Source organism: Borostomias antarcticus, assembly GCF_949987555.1.
Source record: "Borostomias antarcticus genome assembly, chromosome: 20".
In the NCBI taxonomy this organism is placed as follows: Eukaryota; Metazoa; Chordata; class Actinopteri; order Stomiiformes; family Stomiidae; genus Borostomias; species Borostomias antarcticus.
The window spans coordinates 327,316-340,549 of record NC_140253.1 but is presented as its reverse complement, the minus strand read 5'-3'; the positions used below and the strand labels follow the sequence as shown (position 1 = coordinate 340,549).

General features: G+C 48.4%; 1 protein-coding gene across 1 annotated transcript; it reads right to left on the bottom strand.

The window, feature by feature from the left end:
* Positions 1-1,146: 1,146 nt before the first annotated feature.
* hpgd (15-hydroxyprostaglandin dehydrogenase) lies at positions 1,147-11,866 on the bottom strand. The gene is made up of 7 exons (XM_084454531.1): positions 11,412-11,866; positions 10,956-11,079; positions 8,225-8,331; positions 7,526-7,622; positions 2,561-2,637; positions 2,139-2,302; positions 1,147-1,471 (listed from the first exon to the last, which is right to left on the bottom strand). Exons 1-7 carry the CDS (start codon positions 11,502-11,504, stop codon positions 1,348-1,350), a joined length of 786 nt encoding a protein of 261 aa, XP_084310657.1. The 5' UTR covers positions 11,505-11,866; the 3' UTR covers positions 1,147-1,347.
* Positions 11,867-13,234: the final 1,368 nt, after the last annotated feature.

Below are 13,234 nucleotides of genomic sequence, written 5' to 3'. Positions count from 1 at the left end.
CTTTATTGCTGCTATGCTACACGCTCTAACATAACTGTCGTCCAAACTATGACATCTAATAATTGCCTTAAAGTAGTATTGTATTGCTCACTTAACAGTAACAATAACACCCCAAGAGCTAGCGGGTGCTTGTGAGCTATCCTCTGGAGACCCATGTCCTAGTCCCTAACACACACGCCCTAGTCCCTAACACACACACACACACACTTTACCCGCTGGAGACCCATGCCCTAGTCCCCAACACACACACACACACACTTTACCCGCTGGAGACCCATGCCCTAGTCCCCAACACACACACACACACATGCCCTAGTCCCTAAAACACACACAATCCTCTGCCCAGCTCCTCATTAATACAGTGAAACTTGTAACATTGCGTGAGTTTATTTCTGACTCGGACAGAACATTATATACACAGGTTTACAGTTCTATTTTAAAACACTATTACTGTACAGTCTACGGTAGAAAACAGTGACAGAACCTGATTGGCCGGCTGTACCTGCTTCCTGTGGTAATAAAGGTGATGTGTTAGAGATGATGTTCTGTTCTCTGTTCTACAGGTAGGGTGACGTTCCGGGGGTGACGTTCTAGAGGTGACGTTCTGGAGGTGACGTTCTAGAGGTGACGTTCTAGAGGTGACGTTCTGGAGGTGACGTTCTAGAGGTGACGTTCTGGAGGTGACGTTCCGGGGGTGATGTTCTGGAGGTGACGTTCCGGAGGTGACGTTCTAGAGGTGACGTTCCGGAGGTGACGTTCTGGAGGTGACGTTCCGGAGGTGACGTTCCGGAGGTGACGTTCTAGAGGTGACGTTCTGGAGGTGACGTTCCGGAGGTGACGTTCTGGAGGTGACGTTCCGGAGGTGACGTTCCGGAGGTGACGTTCTAGAGGTGACGTTCTGGAGGTGATGTTCTAGAGGTGACGTTCTGGAGGTGACGTTCCGGAGGTGACGTTCCGGGGGTGACGTTCCGGAGGTGACGTTCTAGAGGTGATGTTCTGGAGGTGACGTTCCGGAGGTGACGTTCCGGGGGTGACGTTCCAGAGGTGACGTTCCGGGGGTGACGTTCTGTGGATTGTTCAAGCAGACAGAGGCTCGTAGGTGTTCAGGCAGACAGAGGCTCGTAGGTGTTCAAGCAGACAGAGGCTCGTAGGTGTTCAGAGGCTCGTAGGTGTTCAGGCAGACAGAGGCTCGTAGGTGTTCAAGCAGACAGAGGCTCGTAGGTGTTCAGAGGCTCGTAGGTGTTCAAGCAGACAGAGGCTCGTAGGTGTTCAAGCAGACTGAGGCTCGTAGGTGTTCAGGCAGACAGAGGCTCGTAGGTGTTCAGGCAGACGGAGGCTCGTAGGTGTTCAGGCAGACAGAGGCTCGTAGGTGTGGTAGTGGATTCCTTTAGAGCAGGTGATCTTCATCACGGCCCCGTTCAGATTGGCGTCAGCTATCATCATCATCATCCCTTCAGCTATCAGAGATGGCCTGGAGGAGAGAGGGAGGAGAGAGAGGGGGGGCAGGAGAGGAGGAGAGGACGAGCAGGAGAGAGGGAGGAGAGAACGAGAGAGGGAGGAGAGAACGAGAGAGGGAGGAGAGAACGAGAGAGGGGGGGCAGAAGAGAGGGAGGAGAGGACGAGAGAGGGGGGGCAGGAGAGAGGGAGGAGAGGACGAGAGAGGGGGGGCAGGAGAGAGGGAGGAGAGGACGAGAGAGGGGGGGCAGGAGAGAGGGAGGAGAGGACGAGAGAGGGGGGGCAGGAGAGAGGGAGGAGAGGACGAGAGAGGGGGGGCAGGAGAGAGGGAGGAGAGGACGAGAGAGGGGGGGCAGGAGAGAGGGAGGAGAGGACGAGAGAGGGGGGGCAGGAGAGAGGGAGGAGAGGACGAGAGAGGGGGGGCAGAAGAGAGGGAGGAGAATGTAAATGGACGGTACTTGTGTAGCGCTTTAATCCAAAGCGGTTCACAATGGCCTCATTCAACCATTCACACACCAACATGCAAGGTGCTAGCCTGCTCATGCAAGGTGCTAGCCTGCTCATGCAAGGTGCTAGCCTGCTCATGCAAGGTGCTAGCCTGCTCATTTGGGGTTCAGCGTCTGGATCAAGGACATGTGGACAGGAGGAGGCGGGGTTCATACTTGTCCACGCAGGTGACTTACTGCAAGATCCCGTACTTGTCCATGCTGCGTCTGAAGTCGTCTTTGAACTTGACGAACTTCCCCATGTTGTCCTCCTGCTCCACAGAGAGCAGAAGGGGCGTGTCCACGAAGGCCGGGCACAGAGCGTTGATCCTCACGCCGTAGTTCCCCTGGTCCGAGGCGTCCTGACACACACGCAGATAGTTATAGACATGGTCATAGCTGGAAAGTGTATATGACAGATGTGTGTAAGTTGCTGTTGTGTGTGTGTGTGTGTGTGAGAGAGTGTACAAGAGAGAGAGGGAGAGAGAGAGTGTGCAAGAGAGAGGGAGAGAGAGAGTGTGTGTAGCATACTTGTCCGAACACGGTCAAGCTTTATCTCTCCAGGGCAGGAATGTGTGTGTGTGTGTGTGGGTGCGCGTGTGTGTGCGTGCTCTACTCACGGCCATGGCTCTGGAGAAGCCTATAACACCGTGTTTGGTGGCTGTGTAGACAGGCTGGTGGGGGGAGTGGAGGAACGCTGAGCAGAGAGAGAGAGGGAGAGAGAGACAGACAGACAGACAGAGAGAGAGACAAACAAATCAGTTGTGTCCTCCAGCCATCATGGTCGGGTGTCCTTATCAACATTAGATCACTGCAACACAATCACTACCATATGGTGATGGTGCACTACTGACTACAACACACACACACACACACATCTGGGTCAGCTGGCCTCCTGAGTCTAACACACACACACACACATCTGGTCAGGGGCCTTCTGAGTCTAACACACACATCTGGGTCAGCTGGCCTCCTGAGTCCAACTCCACAGCTCCACTCCTCCCCTCCACCAGGGAAACCACCCCAATCCAGAAGAGTGCTCCCTCTCTCTCCTCTCACTCCCCTCTCCCTCTCTCCCCCTTTCTCTCTCTCCCTCCCTCTCCAGACAGAGTGAGGGAGAGAACGAGAAAGACTGATGAGAGAGAAAGAGGGAATGAGAGAGCGTACTCTAATCCCTCTGTTACTCTTTTAGTTGTTTATAAACTGACCCACCAAAGGTTCTTCAGCTGTTCAGCAGCCCAGCGAGCGAGCGAGCGAGCGAGAGATAAGGGGAGGAACACTAGCCAACCGGAGCCAACAGAACGACTACTGATCTACCCAACTAGACAGCATTACTAGAAGTCTGTCAGAACTGAGTTACTCAGACACAACAACTCAGAGAGTTACTAGAACAGTAGAACATCCGGACTGGTCAATAGAACATCCAGACTGGTCAATAGAACAGTAGAACATCCAGACTGGTCAATAGAACAGTAGAACATCCGGACTGGTCAATAGAACATCCAGACTGGTCAATAGAACATCCGGACTGGTCAATAGAACATCCAGACTGGTCAATAGAACATCCAGACTGGTCAATAGAACATCCGGACTGGTCAATAGAACATCCAGACTGGTCAATAGAACAGTAGAACATCCGGACTGGTCAATAGAACAGTAGAACATCCGGACTGGTCAATAGAACATCCAGACTGGTCAATAGAACATCCGGACTGGTCAATAGAACATCCAGACTGGTCAATAGAACATCCAGACTGGTCAATAGAACATCCGGACTGGTCAATAGAACATCCAGACTGGTCAATAGAACATCCAGACTGGTCAATAGAACAGTAGAACATCCAGACTGGTCAATAGAACAGTAGAACATCCGGACTGGTCAATAGAACAGTAGAACATCCGGACTGGTCAATAGAACATCCAGACTGGTCAATAGAACATCCGGACTGGTCAATAGAACAGTAGAACATGCGGACTGGTCAATAGAACAGTAGAACTTGAGGACTGATTAATAATCACACCTGACTGACCTGAACCAGCCAGCCTGGCAACCAGTCAGTCAGTCAGTCAGTGTCATTTCTAGTTGTTTTCCAGCTCTCCGTTTCTTTAAAACACTATTCGTACACACACACACACACCAACTCTGTCACTTCCTCAAAACTTCACTGTACATCAGTTATAGAGGGAGAAAGAGAGATTGGGAGGTGGTAGATCAGAGTACTCGAGTGTGTGTGTGTGTGTGCAGTCCCACCCCTGCTCTTGTTAGTGTGCTGATAGCATTCATGTGTGTTTCCGTCTGTGTTTACATTCCTCCCTGTATGTGTTTGTCCCACAATCCACCTGGTCTCCTCGCAGGGCTGAGCTTCCTCTCCTGATGTGCTCAGAGGAGCCAGCGTGTCCCTCTCATTCAGCTGCTGTCCAACCACAGGACCACACACCTCTTCCTTAGATACACGTCTCATATCACAATAACTCTGCTACCTCAATAACCCTCAGATTAGATATACGTGTGAGAGAGAGAGAGAGAGAGAAGGATAGAGAGGTAGAGAGAGAGATGGATGTAGAGAGAGAGATGGATGTAGAGAGAGAGATGGATGTAGAGAGGTAGAGAGAGAGATGGATGTAGAGAGAGAGAAGGATGTAGAGAGAGAGAAGGATGTAGAGAGAGAGAAGGATGTAGAGAGAGAGAAGGATGTAGAGAGAGAGAAGGATGTAGAGAGAGAGATGGATGTAGAGAGAGAGATGGATGTAGAGAGAGAGATGGATGTAGAGAGAGAGATGGATGTAGAGAGAGAGATGGATGTAGAGAGAGAGATGGATGTAGAGAGAGAGATGGATGTAGAGAGAGAGATGGATGTAGAGAGAGATGGATATAGAGAGGTAGAGAGAGAAGGATGTAGAGAGAGAGAAGGATGTAGAGAGGTAGAGAGAGAAGGATGTAGAGAGAGAGAAGGATGTAGAGAGGTAGAGAGAGAAGGATGTAGAGAGGTAGAGAGAGATGGATGTAGAGAGAGAAGGATGTAGAGAGAGAAGGATGTAGAGAGAGAAGGATGTAGAGAGAAGGATGTAGAGAGAGAGAAGGATGTAGAGAGAGTGTGGAGGGAGTGTTAGTACTGTTAGTTTGCTGTAGAGGCGGTTACCCTTTAAACAAACAACTGATTCTGGACTTGTTCTCTTTAAAAACACACAAGCCGCTTTCTATCACACACAATTTCTCCCTCTCTCTAATCTCTACTATAAGTGTGTTGTGTGTGTGTGTTTTGTTCAAGGTGTTCGAGGTGTTCGACCTGTGTCAGGTGAGGCTGGGCTGTTTATTTTGACATTACTCCACCCAAGGTCATCTGAGGTACCCTAGTTCAGTATAATATAAGTGTTGTATAGTAATGTATACATGTAGTATTGTATTGATGTATTGATGTAGTGTAGAGTAATATAGTGTAGTAAAGTATTGTATATGTAGTATTGTGTAGTGCAGTAGCAGTATTGTATGTAATGCAGTGTAGTATAATATTGTATAGTGTAGTATTGTATATATTGTATACAATGTAGTGTAGTATACTGTTATAGTATTGTATATGCAGTATTGTACAGTGTAGTATGGTATTGTATATATGCAGTATTTGTAGTGTAGTATTGTACAGTGTAGTATGGTATTGTATAGATGCAGTATTGTGTAGTGTAGTATTGTACAGTGTAGTATGGTATTGTATAGATGCAGTATTGTGTAGTGTATTATTGTACAGTGTAGTATGGTATTGTATATATGCAGTATTGTGTAGTGCAGTATTGTACAGTGTAGTATGGAAGAAATATAACCGTTGAATAGCTATATGTTTACATTACATTTACACGCAGATAATATGACTAATCACTGTTAAACGAACCTATCGTCGCTTATCACACGTCGATACTTTCGTAGTTAACGTTGGCTAGCTAACGTTAGACCGTTTTGCTAGCTAACGTCAATTGGAAGTCTCATCACCGTCAGTGCATGCTAGTCAGTAATGTTATTCACTTGACGATTATGCTCGCGACTCGTATGGTTCCTCGATTCTTGTGCCAGGTAACAGCTAATCAGTTAATTTGAGGCCCATGACGTGTAATGTTAGGCCATTGCAAGACTTATTTAGCTAGTGCTAGCTAACGTTACGATGTCGACACATGCTTAGCTAATGTTAGCTAGCTAGACAGGTTTGCCCACTTGGGGTTATAATTTGATATCTTGTCATTTTTTTTTGCATGCTACAGCAATGTTATTTATTAAATTGACGATTATGCTGTCCACTCTTAAGGCCCCTGAGCTCTGCACAACACGATGCATTTCTTGTGCTAGCTAGCTAACATTAGCTAGTCATTCAAGGCATATACTGTACACGTGTCGGCCCGGTCTAGCACGTGCTAGCTAAAGCTACCATAACGGTGTTTAGCATAGAACTATTTAGTCGCAGCACGTGTGTAAACTTCCGCAAACTAGGTAGCCTAGCAACATAAACAATAGCTACCGTAAGTAGTTCCGCTTCCTGAATCCCCTCTGCGGATTGATCTACACATCTACAACGGCCGGGTCAGTACAAGTCAATGGATTTCATAAAATGATCAATAAAACCCTACAGGATTCATACTTTGCAGCGAATTTGATGTCAGAACACCAATGGACACCAATTACCCCCTCGGTGAGCTTCTTGTCTTTGAAATCGAGAGTTTAACATGTTTTTGAAAGATTTTTCAAGGTGCCCCCCCACATCCATTGTATGACCAAAACGGTGGTAGAGCAATTATCAGACTCTCAAAAGTGCTAGTTTTGTCAACGTTTTGATCTGAACCATTGTATATGTTCATAAGTAACCTTAAAACAGGGCTAAACATGCATTTTCCCTTAATTACTCCTTTAAGGCATATGATTGGCAAAGGACAAAAAAGCAGGAAAATATACAGCGTTGTTTGCCTGACTGGACTCTGGACTGGACTGAGCGCTGAGAGATGATTTGCCTGACTGGACTCTGGACTGAGCGCTGAGAGATTCTGTCAGATTCTCACAGGAATACTGAGGCGTTGTGAGTGACCAGTGAGTCTATTCCGGTGACTAATGTCTGTAAAAACTGAAATTACTTTTTCAGGGATGTAGTTTCACAGCAAAACAAGAGCACAACACACTGATAAAGATATAGTAGTAAAAGATTCAGACAGTAGGTGCATTTACATGACAAATAATTTTCAATCTGGTTGAAGATTTCAGCTGGGGCGTATACATGGGATACAAAGTAAACTGGTTGGGTGTTTACATGCGAGATTTCTCACGGTGTTCACTACCGTTCATATTTTTAAGGTCCCATGGCGGTTCTCTTCCTGCTTGCGCTTAGTCACTCTGTAGTCCTACCTGCCATGGAAGACACTGTCACTTTGTAGTCCTACCTGCCATGGAAGTCACCGTCACTCTGTAGTCCTACCTGCCATGGAAGTCACCGTCACTTTCTAGTCCTACCTGCCATAGAAGACAGTCACTCTGTAGTCCTACCTGCCATGGAAGTCACCGTCACTCTCTAGTCCTACCTGCCATAGAAGTCACTGTCACTCTGTAGTCCTACCTGCCATGGAAGACACGTTGATAATGACTCCGCCGTCTTTGCCGTGTTCTTTACTCATGTGATCCAGAGCCAGGTACGTCCCCCTGATGACTGACGTCTGGAGAGAGAGACGGTCACACACACTAGAGTTAGGGCTAGAGGGTAGTTAGGGCTAGAGGGTAGAGGTAGGGCTAGAGGGGCTAGAGGGTAGTTAGGGCTAGAGGGTAGTTAGGGCTAGAGGGGCTAGAGTGTAGAGGTAGGGCTAGAGGGTAGAGGTAGGGCTAGAGGGTAGAGGTAGGGCTAGAGGGTAGAGATAGGGCTAGAGGGTAGAGGTAGGGCTAGAGGGTAGAGATAGGGCTAGAGGGTAGAGGTAGGGCTAGAGGGTAGAGGTAGGGCTAGAGGGGCTAGAGGGTAGAGGTAGGGTTAGAGGGGCTAGAGGGTAGAGGTAGGGCTAGAGGGGCTAGAGGGTAGAGGTAGGGCTAGAGGGTAGAGGTAGGGCTAGAGGGGCTAGAGGGTTGAGGTAGGGCTAGAGGGGCTAGAGGGTAGAGGTAGGGCTAGAGGGGCTAGAGGGTAGAGGTAGGGCTAGAGGGTAGAGGTAGGGCTAGAGGGGCTAGAGGGTAGAGTTAGGCCTAGAGGGTAGAGTTAGGGCTAGAGGGGCTGGAGTGTAGAGGTAGGGCTAGAGGGGCTAGAGTGTAGAGGTAGGGTTGTTGTCTGTCTCACCAGGTTAACCTCGATGGTTTTATGCCAGTTCTTCTCATTGTTAATGCCAGCATTGTTGATGACGATGTCCAGACGTCCAAACTGATCCACTGTACTCTGGAACACACCTGGACCAGAATTCACATTGTGGTTGAGAGGAGAGGACAGGGGTGTGTGGTTGTTAAGAGGACAGGGGTGTGTGGTTGTTAAGAGGACAGGGGTGTGTGGTTGTTAGGAGAGGACAGGGGTGTGTGGTTGTTAGGAGAGGACAGGGGTGTGTGGTTGTTAAGAGGACAGGGGTGCGTGGTTGTTAAGAGGACAGGGGTGTGTGGTTGTTAAGAGGACAGGGGTGTGTGGTTGTTAAGAGGACAGGGGTGTGTGGTTGTTAAGAGGACAGGGGTGTGTGGTTGTTAGGAGAGGACAGGGGTGTGTGGTTGTTAGGAGAGGACAGGGGTGTGTGGTTGTTAAGAGGACAGGGGTGTGGTAAATGGACGGCACTTGTATAGCTCTTTAATCCAAAGCGCTTTACAATGGCCTCTCATTCAGCCATTCACACCCCAATGGTGGCAGCTGCCACACTAGCTTGCTCATTGGGAGCAATTAGAGGTTCAGTGTTTTTGCCCACGACCCGTTCTACCTCCTGAGCCACAGCTGGGTGGGATTCTGCTGAGCAGTGCCTCCTCTGTAGGGCCCACTTCGCTTTAGCTTCCGCCAAGTCACAGATAAGCTACTGGTGTTGAGTTACCAGTATATCTCAGATAACCTACTGGTGTTGAGTTACTGGTATGTCTCAGATAAGCTACTGGTGTTGAGTTACCGGTATGTCTCAGATAACCTACTGGTGTTGAGTTACTGGTATGTCTCAGATAAGCTACTGGTGTTGAGTTACCGGTATGTCTCAGATAAGCTACTGGTGTTGAGTTACTGGTATGTCTCAGATAAGCTACTGGTGTTGAGTTACTGGTATGTCTCAGATAAGCTACTGGTGTTGAGTTACCGGTATGTCTCAGATAAGCTACTGGTGTTGAGTTACTGGTATGTCTCAGATAAGCTACTGGTGTTGAGTTACCGGTATGTCTCAGATAAGCTACTGGTGTTGAGTTACTGGTATGTCTCAGATAAGCTACTGGTGTTGAGTTACCGGTATGTCTCAGATAAGTTACTGGTGTTGAGTTACCGGTATGTCTCAGATAAGCTACTGGTGTTGAGTTACTGGTATGTCTCAGATAAGCTACTGGTGTTGAGTTACCGGTATGTCTCAGATAAGCTACTGGTGTTGAGTTACCGGTATGTCTCAGATAAGCTACTGGTGTTGAGTTACCGGTATGTCTCAGATAAGTTACTGGTGTTGAGTTACCGGTATGTCACAGATAAGCTACTGGTGTTGAGTTACCGGTATGTCACAGATAAGCTACTGGTGTTGAGTTACCGGTATGTCTCAGATAAGCTACTGGTGTTGAGTTACCGGTATGTCACAGATAAGCTACTGGTGTTGAGTTACCGGTACGTCTCAGATAAGCTACTGGTGTTGAGTTACCGGTATGTCTCAGATAAGCTACTGGTGTTGAGTTACCGGTAAGTCTCAGATAAGCTACTGGTGTTGAGTTACCGGTATGTCTCAGATAAGCTACTGGTGTTGAGTTACCGGTATGTCTCAGATAAGCTACTGGTGTTGAGTTACCGGTAAGTCTCAGATAAGCTACTGGTGTTGAGTTACCGGTAAGTCTCAGATAAGCTACTGGTGTTGAGTTACCCGTATGTCTCAGATAAGTTACCGGTGTTTAGTTACCGGTATGTCTCAGATAAGCTACTGGTGTTTAGTTACCGGTAAGTCACATAAGTTACCGGTGTTTAGTTACCGGTATGTCTCAGAAAAGTTACCGGTGTTTAGTTACCGGTATGGGCGATTTTACTCATACTAAATTATTCATACATTTTTCCAAAGTGTTTCCACTTTTGCAAATAATCTGAGCATCGGGGCTGGACACCTCTTAAGGTGAGATCCTGAGTCCCCCTGGTTACAGGGCCCCTGGTTACAGGGCTGGTGAGATCCTAGTCGCCCCTGGTTACAGGGCCCCTGGTTACAGGGCTGGTGAGATCCTAGTCGCCCCTGGTTACAGGGCCCCTGGTTACAGGGCTGGTGAGATCCTAGTCGCCCCTGGTTACAGGGCCCCTGGTTACAGGGCTGGTGAGATCCTAGTCGCCCCTGGTTACAGGGCCCCTGGTTACAGGGCTGGTTATTACCGGTATGTGGACCCAAACCGGCCCGTCAGGCTCTGAGCGCGGAGCACCGCAGCTACCGGGAACATTCCTGCGCGCGCCTCCGGCGGTCACTCACCGGGAAACAATGAAGGCTTGTGTTCAGAGGTGATATGAAGGCTTGTGTTCAGAGGTGATATATGAAGGCTTGTGTTCAGAGGTGATATATGAAGGCTTGTGTTCAGAGGTGATATGAAGGCTTGTGTTCAGAGGTGATATGAAGGCTTGTCTTCAGAGGTGATATGAAGGCTTGTGTTCAGAGGTGATATGAAGGCTTGTGTTCAGAGGTGATATATGAAGGCTTGTTATCAGAGGTGATATGAAGAAAAGCAACAGGTAGCCTCGAGGGAACTAGATTGGATACCCGTTAATATACAACGGTTGGGAAGTCTCACCAATACTAAAGTGCCAATAAATCAAATTAGAGAAGGTTTCTAAACAGTGTGTGTGTGTGTTTGTGGGTGTGTGTGTGTGTGTGCTTGAGTTTGATCACCTCGGAGCTTCTCTCCGTCCGTCACGTCGCACTGAATAAAGCAACAGTTTCCTTCTCCAAACATCTCGTCCAGCTGCTGCTTGCTCTGTTCTCCCACAGTCTGATTCAGATCCACTAGGGAGACCTGCGGACACACACACACACACACACACACACACACACACACACACACACAACACAATGAGGTCGAGTTGTGTCACCAAGTTGTGAAAACTAACTGCGTGTTGTGAAAAGACGAGCGAGCGCTTTTTGAGCAACAGATGTGGAAGAAGTCTTCCGAACTTCCTCGCTGAGGCATGAAGACCACTAACCCTAACCCTAGCGCACTACTGCATAACAACCTAGTAGAAGTCATAACAACCTAGTAGAAGTCATAACAACCTAGTAGACACTACTGCATAACAACCTAGTAGAAGTCACCACAAGTCTATCAGCGCGTTATAAAGAGATGCCGACCTTCGCCTCGCTCCTCAGAAGCGCCTCCGCCGCCGCTCTCCCGATCCCCTGCGCGCCCCCGGTCACCAGCGCGACCTTCCCGCGGAGCGCCATCTGATCTGTGGCTCTGTGGCTCTGCTGTGCGGAGCTGGTTGTGTGTACAGCGCTGGCGGGTCTCTCGTCACTTGTGGGCGGCGTGCGGTGTAGTGTGACTGCTAAATAAACTCAGGCGGATAATAACAGCGTTTCGTCTTTCAGACTGTCCTACCTGCCCTCCCAGCGAGAGAGAGAGAGAGAGACGCAGAGAGAGAGGAGGTGCGGCTATCAGGGTAATGAGCTTTGTAAGAAGCGTCTTTCTATTGGAGGAATTCTCTCCCTTGTCGTTTCGCGCACAATTAACCATCACCATGCAATCACGATAGATATGGCACAGCCGTCACTATTCACAGCTGTCACTAATTTATGGGCCGGCTGTACAACAAGCTAATTTGCAAGAACCAATCACTTCCGTTTATCAGTCTCACGCGCTCTTTCTCGGTCTGGTCCTCTGCGAGGAGGAGGGACTCCATCTGGGACTAGCAGGGACTCCATCTGGGACTAGCAGGGTCTCCATCTGGGACTAGCAGGGACTCCATCTGGGGGAAGATCCGCTGGGCTGACCGAGGCAGGGCTCCGCTGGGCTGACCGAGGCAGGGCTCCGCTTGGCTGACCGAGGCAGGGCTCCGCTCGGCTGACCGAGGCAGAGGAGCCCTTGCCAGACCGAGGAGCCCTTGCCCAAGACTATCAAGAATACACATAACTTCTATCACGTTGTCACTTAAGAGATTTGATGTCAAGTCACACTATGTTGGTTGCACATTCCCACACTGTATGTTCCCCTTCATTAAATGTTCAATCTAATCCCGTTCTCAGAGAATTCTTTACAATAGAACTGCGTGTGTGTGTGTGTGTGTGTGTGTGTGTGTGTGTGTGTGTGTGTGTGTTAGGATGCCGAGAGAGAGAGAGAGACTAGCGTGGTGGATGGTGCTTCCTCGGGTTCGCTCCCCGCTTCAGCGCTACATTGGTTTCAGGGAGCAGACAGCAGATAGAGACTGGTTTACAAACAGATCTGTGACTTTATTTCAGATATGAAAATTATTTACAGATGTACATGGAAGACAGTGTGTGTGTGTGTGTGTGCTCTCCTCTCCTGTCCACAACAGTCAAACACAAGATAATACATCAATATTGACTTAAGTTCATGCATAACATTTAATAACTTTTTTTTAATCTTTTACAAAATAAATGTATTAAGTCACACATCTCACTTGCAATAGAAATGTACCGTAAATATGTCATAGTTGACAGTGTCTTATAATAGTGTCACATAGTAAGTGGTATCAAAGGTCTCCTAGGAAAACTTGGGCTCTTGTGTGTGTTTGGTTTGTTCTTTAAGGAGTGTGAGTTTGGTTTGTTCTTTAAGGAGTTGGTTTGTTCTTTAAGGAGTGTGAGTTTTGGCTGATTAAGGAATGTGTTTGAGCTGTTGGGTTTCCAATCTGGACTGCGAGGAATCTGGGTGTGACCTTGGACGACCAACTGTCACTCTTGGCACATATCTTGTCCGTCACATGCTCCTGCAGATTCCTGCTCTGCAACATCAGGAGGATTGGCCCTTTTCTCACTGATGAAACGGCGCAGGTGCTCATCCAGGCCCTGGTCATCTCCCGCCTGGACGACTGCAACTCCCTCCTTGCTGGGGCCCCGGCGTCAGCCATTTAACCTCTGGAACTTGTCCAGAAAGCTGATGCTCGCCTGGTGTTCAACCACCCCAAGTTCTGTTCCCTACACTGGCTCCCTGAAGCGAC

Excerpts from the sequence above, each read along its gene's own strand:
- hpgd (XM_084454531.1), bottom strand. The coding sequence starts at position 11,504 with ATGGCGCTCCGCGGGAAGGTCGCGCTGGTGACCGGGGGCGCGCAGGGG. Across the intron at positions 7,623-8,224 it reads AAACCATCGAGGTTAACCTG|ACGTCAGTCATCAGGGGGAC; the intron begins GTGAGACAGACA and ends CTCTCTCTCCAG. Across the intron at positions 2,638-7,525 it reads CAACGTGTCTTCCATGGCAG|CGTTCCTCCACTCCCCCCAC; the intron begins GTAGGACTACAG and ends CTCTCTGCTCAG.